This window comes from Biomphalaria glabrata, chromosome 9 (assembly GCF_947242115.1).
Source record: "Biomphalaria glabrata chromosome 9, xgBioGlab47.1, whole genome shotgun sequence".
Taxonomy (NCBI): domain Eukaryota; kingdom Metazoa; phylum Mollusca; class Gastropoda; family Planorbidae; genus Biomphalaria; species Biomphalaria glabrata.
The window spans coordinates 4,356,241-4,379,276 of record NC_074719.1 but is presented as its reverse complement, the minus strand read 5'-3'; the positions used below and the strand labels follow the sequence as shown (position 1 = coordinate 4,379,276).

General features: G+C 32.7%; 1 protein-coding gene and 1 long non-coding RNA gene across 3 annotated transcripts in view; one reads left to right on the top strand and one right to left on the bottom strand.

Moving 5' to 3' along the window:
• LOC106079560 (centrosomal protein of 290 kDa-like) overlaps positions 1 to 16,425 on the bottom strand; it is a 33,971-nt gene extending 17,546 nt beyond the window's left edge. Inside the window, exon 1 of the mRNA XM_056040433.1 lies at positions 16,230 to 16,425. Coding sequence (XP_055896408.1) covers positions 16,230 to 16,268 — 39 coding nt within the window. The 5' untranslated portion in view covers positions 16,269 to 16,425. The remainder of the gene's footprint in view (positions 1 to 16,229) is intronic.
• On the top strand, positions 10,587 to 12,875 carry LOC129928077 (uncharacterized). 2 transcript variants are annotated; one of them, XR_008779683.1, is made up of 3 exons: positions 10,587 to 10,917; positions 11,489 to 12,087; positions 12,194 to 12,875. It is a non-coding gene; the product is annotated as an uncharacterized LOC129928077 (long non-coding RNA). The 2 variants fall into 2 exon arrangements; XR_008779682.1 differs by lacking the exon at positions 10,587 to 10,917 and having other exon boundaries at positions 11,221 to 11,604; positions 11,964 to 12,087; positions 12,194 to 12,872.
• Positions 16,426 to 23,036: the final 6,611 nt, after the last annotated feature.

Genomic DNA, 23,036 nt, shown 5'->3' with positions numbered 1-23,036 from the left:
TTTTTATATATTGATATGTTAATTAAACAAAGAAACTTCTTCTCTACCCTGTGAACATTCCATCAAGCAAAACCTGAGGTATCAGAGAACTAGCCAATGTTCACGGGTCCCAGAGTATCTTAATGAACTAATTAGAGATGGTCCATGGGCTATGACTTTGGGGCCTGAACCTAAACAGTTTTTGATTTTCAATAATAGGCCATATACAGATAATCGGATTATTGTTTTTGGTTCTGACGAGTCGTTAAGATTACTTGTATCAAGTGAGACTTGGCTGATGGATAGCAACTATAAAATGGCTCTGAATGGCTTCCTACAGCTATATGTCATATGTGTGCCTCTAGGCAATACAGTGGTTTCAACTGTGTTTGCCTGTCTACAATCCAAAACAAAAGAAACGTATGAAACTATGTTTCAAGCAATTGTTAATCGTTGCCATGAACTAGATTTAAATCCAGACCCATTGACAGTTAAAATAGATTTTGAAAAGGCTGTTATTAACTCCATCCAAAGTGTATTTGGGCATCCTGTTCACATACAGGCCTGTTTTTATAAACTTGCCCAAAATATGTGGCGGAAAATTCAAGAACTTGTTGCCAAGTATAAGGAAAGTGAAGAATTCAGACAATTTTGTGGCCAGATCGATTCCTTAGCTTTTCTGCCAGTAAATGATGTTCCAGTAGGAATGGCTTGGATCCCGAGCCTTTGTTTTGAAGAAGCACTTCTACTTTTGAATTATTTTAATGAAACATATGTTTCTGGTTCAATGGTGCGAAGAAACCCGCACATACAAACAAATATTCTGTCTCTTCATTTTTGACACGTACCTCCTATCTTCCCTCCAGAAGTTTGGAACATCCATTTGGCTACATTAAACAGTCCACCCAGAACTAACAACATTTGTGAAGGATAGAAGAATAAATTTTTCCATTTAGTGGGCTATCATCACCCTTCAATTTGGTAATTAATTAAAACTTTGCAAAAAGAAGAGGCAGCAGTCATTGCATTAATTGCAAAGGACGCTATTGGCAACCCGCCATTAAAGAAATACAAAAAGGTTTTTATTGACCAACAAAAAAGAATACATTTCTGTACTCCTTATATGGAAAAAACAACATTAGAATCATTTTTAGAAGGAATAGGTCACAACATAAGATTTCACTAGACTGTATATGACGTAAATCAACTTTTATTTTCAAAATAATTGACTTTGTTTTGTAAAAAGTTAGATCTAAGTATTACACAATCTCACCTAAGCAAAAACATTTTTCTTTGGTTTTATTGCTTTTTTCTTTGTAAGTTCTGTAAATAAATTTGCTTAAAAATTTTGGCATCAATTTATGATTAGTATATGTCAGACGAGGCCTTTTTTTACAATAACAGAAAAACAACAACATTACAACGATGTAAAACACTATTGCCAGGTGTTCTCAATACAAAAACACAATTCATAGAACAAAGATAGAAAACATAATAAAAATTATTTGAACAGCTGTATATATATATATATAAGTTGTAAGCTTTAGCAATACAAACAGTACAAAGGCAAATTAAATTTTGTAGACTTATCATTTGCAAAGGAAGATGCAAATGTGTCCATATTATTATTATTATTTTAAAAAAATGCTAACTTAGCTATAAAGAGAAGAATGGCCATTATTTCTGATGCAAAGGGGCTATTTCTTTGGGCAGAAGAAAATATTTAAAAGGCAGAGCCAACAAGCAAGAGAACATTTTTCCTCGTGGAAAAGGGGGAAATAAATAGAGACAGGCCTGAAAGGTCCAATGAAAAATTCAAACTCTTCAGGTCAATCCATACAGTTATAGGTATTTAACCTTACACTGTTGCTTTCAAATAAAGAAAGACAATTATATGCTAAAAGACAATGAATTTAATAATTAGTATTTGTTAAATTATCAAGTGGTGTCCCGGTGATGCAACTGTGATGCAAAAGGCGAGAACAATAAATGTGTTCATTCTATTCCTAGCAAATTTTGTTGCTGATAAATCCTGATTAATTCCTTGCTTCTATAGATCTACATTTTGCTGCTTTTTATTAATCATCAGTGTGTTCCTGTATAGCTGCAGGTAAAGAATTTTGCTTTACTAGATCTATTTGTATTTAGAAATCTCTAGAGACTCTTTTTACTAGATCTAGATTTTTAGTCTCTTAGATCTAGAGCAATGATAAATGTTTAAAATATATTTATTGGTTTATGTGTATTAGAGGTGAAAGGTTACTTAGGCAAGTCAGATTCAGTCAGCAGTCTTAAAGCTTTTCCAACAAAAGCAAAAAAAGTAACTCAACATTGCCCAGTTCTGCTGCTGTAGAGAATGTTTAGTGCGGCCTCACAAGTACTCACTAACTGCAGATGCAGAATGGCTGATGAAATGCTTGACCAATTGCTATCTTTACGCTGAAGATTCAAATCCCATAAAGACATTGCATACAATGACACTTAAATCTTTTTCATGTGCATAGAATTATATGTCTCATTGTCTTCATGAAGTTTTGCACAAATAAATGTTTATTACATTTTGCTAAAGACATTGGTTGTGCTTTATATTTTTCATGTTTCGCCCTTAAAAAAAACCAGAATAATTATATAAAAAACCCAGAATAGTTTGTAAAAGTTTAACTAAGATTTCTGAGTTTAGTTTATTTTTTCAATTTGTGATAAATTAAAAGTTTAATTACCTTTTTTTTTAGTTCAAACTTAGTTTTAGTTTAACTAAAAAAAATTAGTTTAGTACCCATCACTAGTAGCAGCCCTAAAAATGCCATCGTTGTCCAAAAAGCGAAAGATTGCAGATGAAAAAAGGCTGTTCCAGGAGAAATGGGAAAAATATTTTTTTCACACAAGTGGGCGAAAAACTCAGCTGTATAATTTGCTTGCAGTGTATCTCTGTTCTCAAGGAATACAACAAACGTAGACATTTTGAAACATTGCATGGGTGGATGAGGATTTCAATTCCATCGTCGTAGAAATTAATGAAACAAAATACTTCCACAGAAAGTATCACCGTGGGAAGAGGCGAGAAGGACATTGGGTCATTGGAGGTATTGAAAGAGGCAGTGGATGCTGTTTTATGGTGGAAGTGCCTGACAGAAGTGCACAAACATTGGAAAATTTAATTACACAATATATTCTGCACGGTAGCCATATAATTTCAGATGGCTGGGCAGCATATGGCAATATAATAAGCCGAATCCAAAATGGAATATACTCGCATTCAGTGATAATCCACAAACAAAACTTTGTGGATCCTTATAACTCTGATATTCACAGACAGAATATTGAAAACTTATGGATGAGGGTCAAAAGAAAACTGAAGAGACAGTTTGGCACTAGCAATGACTTGTTTGCCTCATATTTACAAGGGTTTACATACAGAAATAGCATACGCAAAGGAGATATTTTTTCTAATTTTCTTATTACTATTGCTGAAAATTATTATCATTTTTTACTCTTTTGAACTACGAGACTTTCCTCTATCTAATGTTTAACTTACTTCTGCTTTTATTTCGTTGATTTATTCAAATTAAATGTCAAATGCATAGTTCACATGTGTATTCATTTTAAAAATAGTTCTTTTATAATCAAATTTAAAAAAGTAACACCTGGGAGTTTATTATTATAAAACTCTATATCTAATATAATCTATAACAAGCACTAGCTGAATTTTGAAAATAGATTTAATTGCCAATTTTACAAACAATAAAAAAATATACAATGAGGTTGTTCCGGATTTCTGACCTACTTTAACCAAAGTCACGTGACTGTTGGACAACAAAGAGGAGAATGGCATTGTCTTCCTATATTTCCATTGCTGTTGCTCCTCTATTTTTACAAAATTTTACATTCACAAAAATGTTAAACTATACAGAGTACATTAACGAACTTCATGAATGTTCAAATAACTTTATGAATGTTTTCATAAAGGGCCAAGAACTGTTAAAGGATGGGTTTAAATGGGTTGGTAGACATAGTCACGTGATCAGGGCACGTCAGACATATTGTTGGTAAAAATCTGGTTTCTATGCACAATCAACACACGCTTTTAGGCACTTACCATGGATGAGTCGAGCAAAGAAAGATATATAGTGAGAAAATTTCAGAAATAAACATTGATCCTTACACTTTGAAAGCAAGCCAGTGTAATAAAGAAAAAGATTTTCTGCACTCCTTGTGTTATCCAGATCTCTTCACTTATAATACAATAATCTTGTTCTACTGAACTGTGCTTGGCTTACACAATCACTTGAATCACCAACCAAAGGATGAATTCAAGGTAGGAGTGGATTTATTCAATTTACTGTTAGACCTAGATTAGATCTAGGATTTCAGAGATACCATTAGGCGCTCATTAAACGCAACTCTGCACAAGTCGGGTGTCGAACCTCGAGTCCCCTTCATAGTCATAGTTAGCCAAGCCAAACTTTACTATCAAGTTTAGATCTAAGTCTAGGGCTGAAGACTTTTTAAATTTTTTTAGTTATTCTAGGACTAGTTGAAAAATCTAACGGTCCTTTATCTGATACTAGTTCTGTGTTTCTTTTACAACTCTCAGATGCTCCTAAAGATTTGAAGCTAATTACATCTTAGCCCAAAACCTTTTGGCAGTTGTGGCTGAAGCGCTTGACTAGTCTTGATTGAATTTTTGGTGTAGACTAGAGTTTTGAATTTCTATATTTTTAGGACGCTTCGAAATTCAACCAATTTTTTTATATTGCAAGAGCTCTACATCTATTATTAAAATGTTAAAGCTATTTTTACTTAATGTCTACAGGCTTACAAGAGTTTAGCAGCTTACAACAAGTTCCTAGATGGCTGGGTTCAACATGTTATGGCTTATAACCCACACAACTGCCCAAATACTGTTGTACTAGCAAAGTAAGTAATTATTGTTATATCATACTAAATATCTTGATATTCAAAAGTATTTACATGTATATGAGACCAATGTCTTGATATGTACAGGTATTTTTATTTATTTTTTTCTTTTAAATAGGTTCTTCACTCTCAGCGGTTAGCAGAAAAGGTATTGCAACCCTGGATAGTAATAAGTCAAGATGGCATTATTCTATCAGCCCACTGTTCTTGTATAGCTGGACTTGGCGAGTCCTGCACTCATGTGGCAGCCACTTTATTTATGCTGGAAGCCAACACCAGAGTAAAAGAGAGTAATAAAGACAGTTACAGGCGTGTCATCTTACTGGATGAATCCATCCGAGCTTAAAAAAGTTTTGCCAACTAAGGTTTCTGAGATTGACTTCGCCTCATCAAAAACAAAAAAAAAAAGTAAAATTTGATTCTATTGTGGACAACATCGCTTCTAAAAATAAAAATTCAAAGGCTATTAAATCCAAAGAAACTATAAAGCTTAGTATACATTCTTTTAATTCATTTAATTTATTGAAAGCAGGAGGCAACAGGGCATTTTATAGCACCCACCTTTTACTTAAGAGCAAAACAATTTCAAGGAAAACCAAGAAAATAATATATATATACAAAACCATAATAAGACCAGCAGCAATGTATGGGGGTGAGATCTGGACACTGACTAAGACATCTGAAAATTCACTTAATACTTGGGAAAGAAAAATTCTTAGGAAAATCTAAGGTGCCATACAGGATGAAACAGGGTGGTGGATACGCACTAACCATGAGATATATATCAATTGTATGAAGACCCACAGGGTTAGTAGCACTTTTCCATGACAAAATTTTAGGAGATTTTAGGAGTTTTTTAAGGGATGAAATGTATCATATGTGTGTGTGTTTCTGATCCGTTTGTGTGATACATAGTAAAACATACACAAAACTAAGCATTTATCAAATCAATTATTGTTATTTGATTTTAAAAATAATAAATATCTTGCCAATATGCCACAGAAACAATGTTATCAGCTGTGGTATGTCCACAGAAAATGTAATGAAAGTTATCTTTTAATCAAGTAACTTGACTTTCATCCCAAAACCTCAAACAACCATTTTTTTTTCAAAGATTTATTTAAAAACATTACAAATGGTTACTTTTCCATTTTTAAAATAAGAAACATTCTTAGAGATGCCTTCATAATGTGTATTCTCTGTGATGGAAATGTACATCATTAGTTCCTATGTGTATTCTCTGTGATGGAAATGAACATTATTAGTTCCTATGTGTATTTTCTGTGATGGAAATGCACATTATTAGTTCCTATGTGTATTCTCTGTGATGGAAATGTACATTATTAGTTCCTATGTGTATCTTATAGATACTAGAGTGCATCTGAGGCAATGACTGTAATTCTTCGCCAATATGAACGCTATATTGATAGAGATTTGTCATCCCTAACCAATGAATCAATGCAAGCCGCTTCAAGTGCACCTGCACACAATATCTGGGCGGAAAGAACACTTGGTCTTTTCGATGCAATGGCTAGAAGAGCTCCCAATGCTAAAATTACTTATTTGGATGGAAAGGCCAAGGCTAAAGTAAACAAGTCCTTAAACTGGCTTTACAGCAAAAGTATTACAGAGCAAGACAACATTGTAAAATTTAGTATCGCTAGGGCAAATACATTGAGAAGTTTGGCTAAAAACAGAAGATTGAGAGCAGAAGAGATAATTACTTTGAGGCTTCGGGAAAATGGACAGAGGAGAGACATGGCTGACAGAAATAAATTGGGGAAGGAAATGAAACCATTGATAGAGACAAGTATTCCAGAGTTAGTGATGACTAATCCTATTTTTCTTCATTGTCCGAGGACACAAAGGAGAAAGTCTGTCTTCTCCTAAATGCTTCTCCATTGATGGAATTCTGTTTGAACATATTTGGCATGAAATGGGTAAAGATGTACTCTACATTGGTAGAATCTTATCATTTTCTGTTAAAAAGCAAGGGACTTTAAAAGTTGCATACTGGAAATATGAAGAAGAAGATGATGCAGAAGACTCGAATGTTACTTTAATAGAATTATTAACAGATTTAGTTCTAGGAGATTTAACTTTTTGTTCAAACCACTTTACCACTTTTGTAACATTATTATAATTACAGTACCAAGATGATGCAGCATTGTATCAGATATTCTTATTTTGGTGGTGTGCAGATTTCTTCTGCTAAAATTGACACTCTCTAGACTCAGGTGGTGTATAAAATAATTCAATTTAGGTACCAATGTTCCAGATTTGCTGTGAAAAAATTATTAAATTGAAAAATACACCCAGTAATTTGCTGACTACAGATGTAGATATTTTTGGTGAAAAAATTGTTATTGATGAAGTACACAAGTCTTTGCTGATGTTGAGAACCAGTGACATGATACTTTTTAACAAAATCATATCAGCTCTTCTGAGTTCCATCGAATCTGTAATTCAGAGACAAATGCTAAATTATATATCTGGGCCACTATCAAACCCTACTGAAAAAATATTGAAGGACACACTATCAGCACCTGCCAACAACATGCATGCTGAACGTGCTCTTGGCATGACAGACATCTTAATTCGCAAAGCCCCCAATGCGACTATTGGTTATCTAGACTCAAAAGTAAAAGCTAAGCTAAACCACACTCTTGAGTGGATTGAATCCAAACCAGAGGATATTCAAAGAAAGTTAATTCAATTTTCCATCACTAGAGGTGCACAGATCCGAAAAGCAGGAGTGGTTGAAAATAAAGAAATTGACGACAACATAAAGTTAAGACGAATTGAAGCATCTCAGAAGGCTAACAATGCATCCAGGAAGAAATTAGAACAAGACATTAAAAAAGTCATATTGAATAATGCCTCTGCAGACAATGAATTATTTACAAAAGTTGTACCAAGCCAGAAAGCTTTCCTAGAAAAAATGCTAAGTGGTCAAAGTATGACAGATCACCTATTTAACCATAAATGGGAACTAGACAATGGACAGGACAAAATATTTTATGGACGGATACTAACAGAAAGACAAAAAGACAAGAGAACTGTGTATGTAACATCTTACTGGGGCTTTGAGGAGGACTCATCAGAGGATTTCGACATTTTTATTGAGTCGATTATTGCTGACATGCTACTTGGGGATCTATTTTTTGAAGTTTAGTTGATAATTATGGTTTATGCTTATTATTTTTTTAAATTGTTGTTCTTGTTCCTTTGCTTCTTATAAATTCAAACTGTTCATTTTAATATATACTTTTGCATGTGTATTCTTAAAAACTACTGAAATGTTATTCACTTTTTAAAAAATCATAAGACGTTTTTTTTTTCTCATTTGTATAATTTATGTATAATAATTTTTTATATTTCATTTAATTTTTTTTTGTTGCAACTTGTACAGATAAATTCCTATTTTGAAACTGTTCATTTTGATATATACTTTTCTATGTGTATTCTTAAAAACTTCTGAAATGTTATTTAATTTTAAAAAATCGTAAGACTTTTTTTTCTCATTTACATAATTTATGTAAATATTTTTTTTTTATTTCATATCATTTATCATTGCAACTTGTACAGATTAATTCCTCTTTTGAAACTGTTCATTTTGATATATACTTTTCTATGTGTATTCTTAAAAAGTTCTGAAATGTTATGTAATTAAAAAAATAATCATAAGACTTTTTTCTCATGTGCATAAATTATGTAACATAAATTTTTTATTTCATATCCTTTATCATACTTTTCTATGTGTATTCTTAAAAACTTCTGAAATACTGTTATTTATTTTTAAAAAATCATAAGGCGTTTTTTTTCTCATGTGCATAATTTATGTATAATAATTTTTTTTATTTCATTTTTTTTTCTTTGCATATACTACAATAAAATTCCTCTTTTGAAACTGTTCATTTTGATATAGAATGCAACACAGAATACAAGTGGATACTTATACAGCCTGTATTTCCTCACCAGGAAATGTTAATTGGTGAAGCCAAAAGTACACAATTATGTTCTTATGTTACTTTATGCAACACAAATGGGAATCATTTTGATATCATTTGGCCAATAGATGGGTGTAACTGCTCTTTTCGTCGACCACAACTAGATGGCACAGTAACAAGAATAGATCTATTCTAGATTTTGCTGAGTAAAATAAAATAATTTTAGTAGTTTATCCATAAATAGGCCGACTAAATTGTTTAATGTTTGTGAGTGAAATATGCTGTACATGTTTCTGGTGTACCTTATCCCATAATCTACTTCTGTATTTGGAGTCCAAATAATATGTATTCATTGTCTATATAACTAGATATAGAATAATTATAAGTGTGCAACACATCTTCTTAAAAAAAAGCTATACTGGTAATGAACACGTTTACAAATCTGACTCTGTACATTTTTTTTATTTTTTCATGCACTAGACAAATTTTTAAATTTTCATTTTTACTTTGAAATGTATAAATAATTTAGGTACTAGGACACAATAATCTAGGCTTCCTTTCTTAAGGAATATCTGAAACTTGTTAAACAAAAAAAAAGTAAAATTTATTCTCACTATATTTGTGCAATGTACCTGAACATAAGTATATGAACTTTTTTTTTTATCCAAAAAAAGATTTGTTTTCATCGCCATTATTGTAAGCATTCAAGTTTAATATTATAGTAACACTTACTTAAATATAATAGAAGTATCTGTCTATTATAATAATGTGTTAGTTTAAATTGTTTAAAATTATGTTTTCAAAATAAAATGATTTTCCATTATATTTAAATACCATCGATATGTATATATTTATTTATTTGTGTTTAATTATTTCTTATTTGTGGAGTTTGTAATTTATTTATTTATGGTGTAAGCCTACAATCTTATTAGCATAAGGCGAAATTCCAATAAGAACCAATAGGCATAGATTTAACATTTAAAACAATTTAAGTTTAATAGAAAAATGAATTTTTAAAAAATACAAACATTTGTTTAAAACAACAAAGCTAACAACATTTAGATCTATACATTTCAAAGGGTTAAATATACGATTACAAGTATAATACATATATTTATATTATATGAATATATGGATCTAGATCTAAAGTTATAGATAAACAAAAGAAGATAAAAACACAAAGAAATAACACATAAATCGTATTTAAAAAAAAAAAAAGAAAATAGTGGTAAGAACTCAGAACGGACAATATTTAAAAGTTAAAAAGAATACAGAACAACATCAACAAAAATCGTATGGTAAAGACACCGAGTAAAAATCACGGAAATAATGTCAATTCTTGGTATTTTTTAAGACACTATCTTGGGATTTCTTTGGAACATAAACAATAACAGAATAGTAGCAAAGATGGCTGCCCCTTGAACTCCTGCAGAACTACCGAAGATTTAATAATAATACATCGAGGTGTCCGATATGCGAGACCAAAGCCGGGTGTCCGACAACCATCTTTAGTTTACTGTCTCTAGTTCATTTTTTGACACATAAAACCTCATAACTTCACTTGTATTTAACCTTGAAGGATAAACTTGGTGTCTTTTTAATCCTTACATCAAGCTTTATTTAACTAGTATGTTTTTAATGTATGTTCATTTTGATTTTTTTTTCCAAAGTACCTACTCTAGGCACTTCAATCAATGTCTTCAACAAAAAAAATTCGAAGTGCCTATCCCCAACCAGTTGGGAATAGGCTTCAACCCTATTCCCAACCGGATGGATGGGTCAAATAAGGTCAAACACTATTTACAGTCAGTTGACTTCCGGTCTATCCCCAGTATAGACTTCCTGCCAATCCCCCCTGTTGACCAGAAGTGTTGCTATATAAAAGGCCAGCGTAAACGTGACCATGGCATTTTATATAATAATCAATTATCCTCTGGTCACTTTCACTATCATTTATTTAAAAAAAAACATGGAAGGAAAATCATTCACAAATTTTACTGAATTCAAGGAATTTATCAAGAAGCATGAAGAGGAACAGCATGTTTTGTTTGTTACTAGTGGTTCTAAAAAGGTATGTTGTTGATTTTACTTTTACAATTCAATATAGTTTATATAGTATAATATCTTATCTTATCTTATCTTATATAATACAGACGTTACTTCAAAAAAGAAGATGATTACGTCCTACGCGAGAATATAGACTGTAATACTATAATAGATCGTTAGATTCTTATTTATTTCATTTAAGCTTAGCTTTTTATTTCTTTTCATTTATTTTATTTTGTGCTGGTTAGTGTTACTAGTGTAGTACGTTTTTGTTTCTTTTTTTAAAGTAATGTCTGTTCTGTATTAGTATAAGATATAGATAAAATAATAAATAATAATTACATGTAAAGTAGCTTGTAATTTTGAATGAAAATAACGTAGTCCTAGTTGGAAATAAATATAGAGAGATTTATTTTAAACTTTCTCCATTTATTAAAAAGAAACTTTTATTAATTTTTTTATACACAAAGAAGTTAAGTTTAGAATGTTATATATTTTTTTCCGTTTACAGCTGTTAAATTTAATTACACTTAAAAAAAGAGAATGAATTTTCCCTACACACAATTTATAAGTGCTAAATTTTATTATTTTTTTAGCTTATCAATGGACATCCAGCAAAAGAATCCATACAGTATGAGTGGCTAAAATTAGTATGCAAACAAGGGAGAGCCACAAAACCAACATCGAGTAAAGGCATCCGGCCGAATCAAAGGTATTTATTTCAATATTTCTTAACAATGGAAAAAATATTGTGGTATTACAGAAGATGTGTAGTTGGGGTATAGTGGCCAAGTGTTGTCCACCCTAGTTAACCATCGGCCATAGAAATAGATGCCCTTTACAACATCTGCCTTATTAGATCCCAAAGTCTGAAAGGGGTAATTTACTTTTATTTACAATGCAATAGTTGATACTAAAGATACAGTAGCCAGTTTTATAATAGTATTCAGTGCAATTGTATTATTGAAACACCCCTCCCCCCTTTCTCCCATCTCTCAAATCAAAATAATAACAGAGTAGAGTGATGAAAAAAAAATATGTATAATATTGTTATTATATTTTTTTTTGTAGGTCATGGAAACATGATTGTGGTGCAGTGATACGTGCTGTGATAAGGCATTCAGATGTTACTGGCTACCAGTTTGTCATCACAAAGGCAATATTGTCACATGAGAATCACCCCACAGATCATTTGGTAAGTTATTAAAAAGCATATTTACTCCTAACAATTATCTCTTATGAATTTTCAACTGTCAATATCAATTTCCAATAGCTATATATATACAATTTATTATTTTCAGACTGCACTTGTGTATCCTGAAAATAGAAGAATAAAGCCAGATGAAACCGTGGATCTGATGGTTGGCACCAAAATACCGCAGTCAGAATTGCGACAAATCATCTCGCAGAAACAGAACAAATGTGTTCTTGGAAAGGATGTGGAAAACTACAGGAGAAAACTGAAAGACCCCTGCACTGACAGTGAAGGAGTAGAGAAAATTCTAAATAGTATAAAGGTTGGTGGTGGAATGGTGAAGTATGGTGTGACACCAGAAAATGAATTTTTGTATTTGGCATACATGACCAAGGAAATGATAGGTTCACTTAAAGCCAACAAAACCATATTGATAATAGATTGCACTTATAAAGTCAATGAGTATTTATTTCCATTGTTGAATGTTATGTGTATTGATGCCAATGGTAATGGTGTACCTGTGTTGCATGCTTTTGTAAGGAATGAGAGTGTTGAAATTTTGGCTGAATGTTTGAGTGTATTACATGATGTGTGTGTGGAGCCTCAAATTTTTTTTGTAGATAAAGATTTTAGTGAAATAGGTGCTATCAAACAATGTTTTCCTCAATCTTTAATTCGCCTATGTTCATTTCACACAATGACAGCAGTAAAAAAGTATTTAAATACAAATGTCTCAAAGGAATTATCCAATAAAAATTTTGATCTATTTAAAGAACAATCTTATACATTAAGTGAAGAAGCATTTGAGTTGTTAAAAGTTGACATCATTTCAGCATGTCCAAGTGTTGAAAGCTACTTTCAAAATAATTGGTGGTCAATTTCTGACATGTGGGCAGCATGTAGAAATACAGATGTTGCATTTCTACATATCACAACTACAAATCATGTAGAATCCTATCATTCAAGGATAAAAAAGCACCTAGATAGCCACACAACACTCTCAGTATGTGTAACTAAGCTACTTTTGTTTGCTTCAGATCTATCTAAAATAAAATCAGCACAACACCACATTCACAAAATAACTAAACATTATTCTACACTACCAGACACACATTTGCTTACTTTGTACAAGAATATATTAACACCATTTGGAGCAGAGTTAGTGGGCCATCAGATTTCTTTATTTAAAAGATGTAACTACAACATAGTTCAAAATGATACTGACACATCATTTTTTTCTATTTCTAATACTTGTAATTCTAATGATACCAATTCATATGTGGTTAGCATGGATTCTTGCAATTGTATTTTCTTCACTAAATTTTTATTGCCTTGCAGACATATTCTTTCTTTGAGACATAAACTTTCTTTAGAAATGGTTTTTCTTCCTGATGGGTGCCATTTCCAAAATAAATCATTTAGGGATGAAGAATTTGAGGACATATCATCTATCTCAACTAATGTAATTTATCCAACCATTAGTGCAAAGACAGCAGAAGGGCGATTTAAAATTGTTAAGGACCTGACAAATGAACTAAACTGTCTGTATCAGAATATGGGGGAACAACATTTTTTAGTAAAGCTTGAACAGTTAAAGACATTTATTTATCATATCAGGGCCAATAAGGAATTTGTTATTACTAATGTGTCTGAGGCCTTAGCTGAAACAAACATTAGTTTGAATGGTGGGTGTGTTGATGCAGAGTTTCTTCCAATTGCCTCAACTTCTCAGGCCTTGGCTGAAACAAATGTTAGTTTGAATGGTGAGTGTGTTGGTGAAGAGTTTGTTCCTATTAATCGTGCTCAACCCTTTATGGTTCATAATAGTGAAAACAATCTGTCTGGTAGTGATATTGTTGACTCATCTAAAGTTACAACTGATACATTTAGTAATGTAATGTTGAAAAAAGTAAAAACTAAAGGAAGACCTAATAATAAACAACACTTCACAAAGAAAAAAAGACTAGGTTTCCCTTACAGCTCGGTTAGTAAAAAACTTAAAATTGTTAGCAGTACTGAAAAAGAAGTGGTAGGTAATGTTAAATGTTCCAGTGCAAATGATGTGAATGTTTTTGTTGATAACCATGTTGAATGTTTAGAAAACAAACGTAATGGTGATGAATGTGCTGAATGTGGACTGGAAGAGGTTTCAAAAGAGAATTGTATAGATGGGAAGTTGATGAACTGGATTGGTTGTATGGTGTGTGATAGGTGGTTTCATGAGTTCTGTTTATCAAGTAATATTTCTGTAGATTCATTTATTTGTAAATTTTGCAATTAAAATGTTAGAAGTGTTTTAATACATATTAACATTTAAGCCTATTTGTTAATTTAACTTTCACTTCATAAGACCTATCTTGAGCATTAAAAGTGTAACATAATTCTACCTTTAATATATAAATGTACTATTGTATCAGTAATACTGCCATTCAATAATATGCTATTTACTCACCATATATTTGTTATAATGCACTTTTTTTTATCAAATACATATTAAATTGCTTACATAAGTTTATATATTAAATATTGACTTTGATATTGTTTAGCTGAGTATATGTGTAATATATTTTTAGCTGTAACAATTAAATGTAATTTTCTACTGGCATCTTAATTGTGTAGATTACTTATTATCATATTTTTTCTATTATTTTACCAGTTTTATTTATCAATTCATTTTGATGCATATTACATTGTTTACATGTCTACTTATATACTGACTGAAAATGTTATGTATTATTATATGTTATATATTTCTAGCAGTGATAGTCGAACATAAAATTTCTTCTATTACTTGCTTTAATAAATTATGTCATACATATGACCAAAAAAACAAAAAAGTCTTTGTTGATTTTGTTGTGCTATTCATGTAGGAGAATAAGGGATGCACTTTTTAAGTGACTTAAATTCTCTACTTTATTACAGAATGATACTATTATTAGGCTTAACCACAGATGATGCTTGATTTTGCTTGTAGGATGGTTACTAAAACTGAACATGTCTTTTTTTTTTTTTTGGTGGGTGGAGGGGCTGTAAGAGAAAATTTTAAGCATTATAATTTATTGATATAAAAAAAACACATAAATGACATAGAAAAATGTAAATTAACAAAGTAATGTGTATGTTTTCTATTTTATAATATTTCAAACCAAGAAATCATACAAGTATATTACTGACATCAAATGAGAGAGAAATATTTATTTATTGAAATGGTGCTAAGATGGGTGGATAATGATCATAGGTATAGAACATGATCCATTGATTCTTATTGTGGTACTATCTCTCAAAGATATCCACTACTTCCGCCACAACTTGGCCTTAGATTATAACATCCTGTGTAGGTATATCTATGTGTTTACACATATGGTTACATTTCTCCTCACAGCTACACATGTTATTGCTTTGCAACAAATTTTAAACCCACCCTCACCCCAATTATATTTTTTTCTCTGCCTTGTTTTGATAGCTCCTCTTTTTTTATTATAGCCATCCTCAAAGCACTAAACTTTATAATGAAGATGGGAGAGAAAACATTGAAAACACATGTCAAAAATATCAAGAAGCAGTATATAGGCCTATAAAAAAATATGTTGAATTGAGTGCTTAAAGTCAAAGCCAAGTCAAAAAATATATTTAATTGGAGATAATGTGACCAGGAATGAAATAAAAACAAAAAACAGTGAATTAATATATTTTATTTATTTTATAGCTATTGCAAATATTCAGCTCAAAGATTTAACAACAATGTGACCTAACAATTCTATAATAAAATAACCTATAAAGTATACATTGTTCCTTTAATTACATTAGGGAAAAAATAATAGTTTAATAAATTGTAAAGATTTATCAATATCAAACCAATTTTATAGCTATTTTCGATTATCTTATTTAAAATCAATCACTTAAAAAAAAAAAAATTCAACTGAATAGGATTTGACCTAAACACTGTCGACTGGGAATAAGGTTTTGACCTAATTTGACCCTGTTGACTGTGAATATGGTTTTGACCTTATTTGACCCATCCATCCGGTTGGGAATAGGGTTGAAGCCTATTCACAACTGGTTGGGAATAGGGTCCGCCAAAAAAATTTGTTTTGAAAATTACTCATCTTCTTTATCTAGTCTAGATCTACTACTTAACCTACCTTTGAGCAATCATGAATATTTAAATTTAATGCATCCATTCTTATTTCTCTTTATCTCTATTTCATCTATCTAATCCATAAAGGTAACTAAAAGCTGAGTGGAGCATAAACTATCATAATGATAAAGATTGGCATGGCTGAGACTGAGAGCACTTGTATTGTACGAGACGACCAAAAGTTCCGGTTTAATAGAAATCAAAAGTATAGATCAAGGCTAACGGGAAATGAGAAAAACGAAACAAGCATTTTTAATGAAACAATCAATATAATGCACGAGAAAATATGACTACACTAACAGCTCACACCGACTACGCCCGTTGATTTTTTCTCTGATTTTATATAGTTTATTATGGCCGGAACAACAACGTAATATACGGGTCACATTTTAACGATTGACCTACTTTTTTAGCCTCCTGGAACCCCCGTTTTGTTGGTTTTTTTTTTTTTTTACGGACGCATTGTTATTTCTCCCACATAAACTTTGACTTGTTTTGGAAAGACCCGTTTCTTCATACGCCCCCGAAACATACACACACTCATATTTTGGGCCCGTAAATTGAGTAGCATTTTCAGTTATCCTCTCACTCGGCCAAAAACAAAAAGTCCTTCAAACACTCTTTGGCTTCTCAATTCCACCTATATTTTATTCCGACCGTGAACCCCATCCCTTTTTGGTCAGTTTTACTTTTTTGTTTCTTTAAACCTATCTAATGCAAGCAGTGTACGGTATTAGATCTAGACATCGTAGGGCCTATATATATGCCTATATTTCTTCATACCATCAATTTTAGGCCTAGAGAAAAAAAATCATTTTTCGAAGGTCCCGATTTAATGCCACATTCCCGTTCCCTTTTCTAAATTTATTTTGGTACTTCGTTCACTAAACAAAAAAAAAAAAAAATATCAGTTTGGTTTTATTTATTGTAGGTAATCTCACTTCTTTTGAATGTAGCGAAATGACATTAGATCTAGATTTTTCTTAATAATGTTAGTTAGATTTTTTTTTTTTTTTTTTTACAATTTCTTGCTCCCCCCTCCTTTTGAAAAACAAAAAAGACTCTAGATCACCTTATTATTTTAGGAAAAACAAAGACCATATTGCAGAAATTCAGATAAAAAACCAAACCATAGAACAAGTACAAGAATATAAATATCTAGGCACAACTATCAACAACAAATTTGATTAGAGTAAAAGCTGTCAAAATCTATACACGAAAATTCAACAGCGACTCTTCTATCCCAGAAAGCTAAGAAAATTCAACATAGACAAAACAATAATCAAACTTTTCTACACAGCAACCATCAGCAGTCTTATTAACTTTTCCATCACCTGCTGGTATGGTAATACTTCACTGGCACAAAGACTTAGAATAAATAGACTAATTTAAAAAGCATCGTATATCACTAAGTACAGCTACCATCTCTTGAAGAGCTTTTCCAAGATAGATGCCTTTCCAAATCACTCACGATTCTTAAAGACAACATGCACCCATTAAACCACTGTTAGATAAGATCTGAAAGAAGTGGTCGTCTCCTTTCCATTAGGACTAAAACAGAAAGATTTAAAAACTCCTTTATCCCACTTTCGGTCAGAGTGTTACAAGATCAGCTGTCGTCATCGAGAAGTACATAGAAGCCAATTTCATAAAGCGCTGGTTGTGAATGTGTATTTGTTTCGTGTGTGAATGTTGTTCGAATTTTTAATTAATATTGTTTTTGTACAGTAGTTTCGCTGAGCTTGTCAATTGTAGTCAAACTGAATTTCCATTAGATTGGATCAATAAAAATTATCTTATCTTATCTTATTAATTCTTGGCTATTACGATTTTTTAAAAATGTATTTAGTCCGCATCATAAAGGCCTATATGTCTATATGGTCTGCGTTCACCACCATAGTTTGCTTAAAAAATTATAATATTTCGGCATTAATGGTCCACTGCATCAGTGGATTAAAGACTTTCTGATAGGGAGAGAACAAACTGTAATAATAAATGGCTCTAAATCAACACCGATAACAGTAAACTCAGGTGTACCTCAAGGAACAGTCTTGGGTCCACTACTATTTTTAATTTACATAAATGATTTACCAAATTGCATTAGTTCAGGAACAAAAGTCAGATTATTTGCAGACGATTGCATAATATATAGAACAATAAAAACAACACAAGACACAGATATTTTACAAAGAGAATTAGATGAATTACAGAAATGGGAATCAAATTGGAGCATGTCTTTCCACCCAGAAAAATGTCAGTTGTTAAGAGTAACAAAAAAACTAAAACAAATTAATTCCACTTATCTTATTCATGGCAAACCAGTAACACAGACTAAAAACGCAAAATACCTAGGTGTTATAATAAATGAAAAACTATCATGGAATCCACATATTGATGAAACTACAAAAAAAAAAAAAATCAAACAAAGCATTAGGATTTATTAAAAGAAATTTCTATAAATCAAATAAGAACATAAAACTAAAATGTTATTTTACCTTGGTTAGGCCAATAATAGAATATGCATCCTCCGTTTGGGACCCCTCAACTCAAGAAAACATTAAGAAACTGGAACAGACACAAAATAGAGCAGTGAGATTCATAACAAACGAATATTCACATTTGACTAGAGTAACACCTTTAGTAAAATCACTAAATTTAGAAAGCCTTCAGGACAGAAGGCTCAAAAGTAAAGTAGCAATCATACATAAAACACTGAACCATAATCTTCAAATACAAAAACAAAATTTAATAAAATACTCTGAAAGACACAAAGATAAAGGCACATTCCTCGTCCCATATGCTAGGACAAATTTGTACAAATACTCCTTCTTCCCTAGTGCTATAAGAGCATGGAATGGGTTGCCTGAGCTAGCCAGGAAAACCAGTGACTTGGCAGAATTTAAGTCATTGGTTAATATGCATGACTAAATGCATGACGCGTAGGACGTAATCATCTTCTTTTTTGAAGTAACGTCTGTATTATATAAGATAAGATAAGATAAAAGAGGCGGAAATGACGTAAGGCATATAAATAGCCTAATAAGTAGACTAAGGGAAAAAATCTTTATAAATACGAAATTTTGTGATATATATATATATTAATCCACACCCTTTCTGCCCATAAATTAAATAGAATGTGTCCGACTGATTTTAACAACATGGTCAGATTGACCTCCACATGTAGGCCTAGAGTATTGAACACGTGTAGTCAATGATACTACAAGACCACCCATTGTGTTTTTTTTTTAATTGCGCGTTATGCAATAGTGTTTGCTCAATGTTGAGTGGTCAGCCAAGAAAATAACACTCTGGCATAGCTAGTTAAGCATGTACACTAAAATAGTCACACACCCTCCCTGCCCAAAAAGTAAATCGACTGTGTGTCCGACTGATTATGACAACCTGTTCAGTTAGACGTACACATGTAAGCCTAGCGTACTGTGCTTGTAGTGTGTATATGTCTATAATGACAAGACCGCCCCAAATTTTTCCTAGCGCGTTTAACGGTTATGCAATATAATGGTTTGTATCTTATCTTATCTTATATAATACAGACGTTACTTCAAAAAAGAAGATGATTACCTCCTACGCGTCATGCATTTAGTCATGCATATTAACCAATGAGTTTTGGAAGAGTGATGATGGGTGCATGATTGGGTCCAGAGTTTTGGAAGAGTGATGATAGGTGCATGATTGGGTCCAGAGTTTTGGAAGAGTGATGATAGGTGCATGATTGGGTCCAGAGTTTTGGAAGAGTGATGATGGGTGCATGATTGGGTCCAGAGTTTTGGAAGAGTGATGATGGGTGCATGATTGGGTCCAGAGTTTTGGAAGAGTGATGATGGGTGCATGATTGGGTCCAGAGTTTTGGAAGAGTGATGATGGGTGCATGATTGGGTCCAGAGTTTTGGCTACTCTTCTGATTCCCCTATAATATTATTATAGGTAATCGTGTTTTTTTGTTGCAAGGATTGTGCTTTTAAGTATTTTCTTCGAGTTTCTAGGAAATAAAAACTATTTCTGAGAAAACATTCATATCATCCAGTCCACGTACGTTGGATGGCTTAATGGTAAAACGCTTGGCTTCCGAACCGGTGGTCCCGGGTTCGAATCTTGGTGAAGACTGGGATTTTTTTTTCGACCACCGAGTCCACCCAGCTCTAAAAGCTGGGAGGAAAGGTAAAGGTCGTTGTGCTGGCCACATGACACCTTCATTGACCGTGGGTCGTAGAGACCCATGACCCTCTAGATAGCAAGGTCTGAAGTTGGAACTCTAACTAGTGAATTTTCATAGTTTTTTTTCTTTTGTTAACATTATATCCGAAAACAAAATGCAGAAGACATATTGGTTGCTTTGGGTTAAAGGTTATATTATCTTATCTTCTAAATTACTGAAGAAAACCCCTGAATTTAAAAACTCATTTTTAATTTTATTTAGTCTTTTGAATACAAAAAAGTTTTCTTTTTTTGCATCTATATTGCTATTGCTATAGTAATACTGCTGAGGTGGACTGAGTTTCCAGTTGTTTGGACCAATAAAATAATATTATCTTATCCCATATTCATCTTATCTTATAAAATACACACGTTACTTCAAAAAAAAATGATTACGCCCTTAGCGCCCTGATAGCAAAGATTTTGGGCCCAGTAAGGGCCCCAACTGGGCAAGCCGATGCTAACTATAGGGGCCCCAAGTATTGTTAAACCCTTGTGGGGCCAGTAAGGGGAAGGACTTGTGGGCCCCAACAGGGCAAGAGATACTTGGCCCTTTGGGGACAATTAATGAAAGCTCAATTAGGATCCTTAAGGGTCAAGTCTGGGCTCAATTAAGGGGCCCAGATGAAACCCTGACGGAACCCTCATGGGGCCGGTATGGGTCAAACATTGAGGGGCCAGAAAGGGCTAAACACATGGGCCCCATTTGGGGGATGAACGTTGGCCCAAACGGGGGCCCTTATAAAATACACACGTTACTTCAAAAAAAAATGATTACGCCCAACGCGTCATGCATCTAGTCAAGTCATTGGTTTTCCATTGGTATATATAAAAACATGTTTCGAAAAAGCTAACCTAGATTATAGATTCTGTTTTCAAATTATAATTTGAAAACAGAAAATTGAAAACTACAATTCTTTATGAAACAACGTACTAAAATTGTCAAAAAGAGAATTTGTCTGCATTAACTATGGCAAAATATGCAGGTCACAACTGGGTCTGCGTAGTTATGCGAAATACTGCACTCTCTCCTAATCTTCAAACTCTTAGATAATGTGTTATTTATTCAAACATGCATAAAGGCTAGCAATGCCAGCAGATACTTTTACTATTTTAACTCAAACATTTATTGTTATGCTATGAATGTCATTGGAAAGAAAACAAAATTAACCAAATTAATTATTAGGACATAGATCAATTAGATTTACATGCAGATATTCTTAGTCTTTAGATCAGTAATTAAACAACAACAACACACACACTACACTTTGTATTACATTTGTCTTTCCAATGTATGGCAGATGTAAAAGCAATACAAAAGCAGACGATAGGATTATCGTTCCTTAATCACAAAATGGCTGCCAGGCTGCCACGATTGTCAATGAGTTTCTTGTCACCCATTCAGTCTTGCGGGGGGTTCAAGATAAGACTTTAACGATTTTAACTTCTGAACGAAAGTATGAAACTTCTGAATCAAACAATCTAAACGGTTTAATTCAGTGATTCCCAAAGTGGTCTATATAGACCCCCAGGGGTCTATGAGGACTTCCAAGGGGGTCTACGATATTAAAAAAATAAATTGGGGGTCTATGAGATGTCCACGGGGGTCTACGATAATGGATAGCAGGTCGTTACATTAATTTTTACATCTCATTACTGTAATTCTTTCATACACTAATGTGTGGTTTGGACCTTAGTTAACTCTTTCAATATTCACCCTGCTATTTAAACGAAAAATTGTTGTATTCAATTTCAATACTTATTTAAATAGTTTAATTTTGTCTGCATGTAACTAATGTTTAACAAAAAGAAATGTAGATTTTATTTAAAATTGGGATTTACTCCTTTCTTGACAAACTAGCGGTTGTCAATTGCCCTTTTTTTTTACAACGATAGGAAACCAATTACGCTGGAGGATCATCTGAGATAATGCCACCCTGATGAAATAGATAAAGAGTTGAACACCTTTCGAACACTCGAAGATAAAGTGCTGAATAGATCCACAAAATCTCTTTTCGACATTTTGTAGAGAAGATGATGGTTTGTGAGCGTCTTATAATATCTCTTTACTTATAGTAAAATACGGAAAAACACTATAGATAAAACAGCGATTTTACCAGCCATTGTGGTTTTAAAAACTGTTTTACACAAATCTACACCTATTATGAAAAGAATTTCTTTATGCAACAATACAGTTCAAGGGCACATCGGTGGTATGAGTTATAAAATTAAAAGCTTCTTATGTATTTCTTTACAAACGACATATGCAGTTTGGGATCAGCGGCGTCACAGGCTCTGACAAGGTGTAGCGCTGTGTGGTGCAGACTGCCGGCTCCATATTTTCTCTCAGGCATGACCCCGAAACCTTTCCCATGTTTGGGTTTAGCTGCAAAGCAGCAGAGTTTCGAGTTCAGTTTTCCTTCTGCTAGGTGGGTGGCAAACTAAGGCTAATCATCCCTTCCTGCTCGAAGCTTGCTGGTTTAGGCGACAATTTTATCGCTTTCGCTTCTTCTTCTGTTAGTGACGATAGTCCCGGCGGAGCCACGCGTGAACGATCAAGAAATACTCGAGAAACCGCACTTTGCGAAAACTTTTA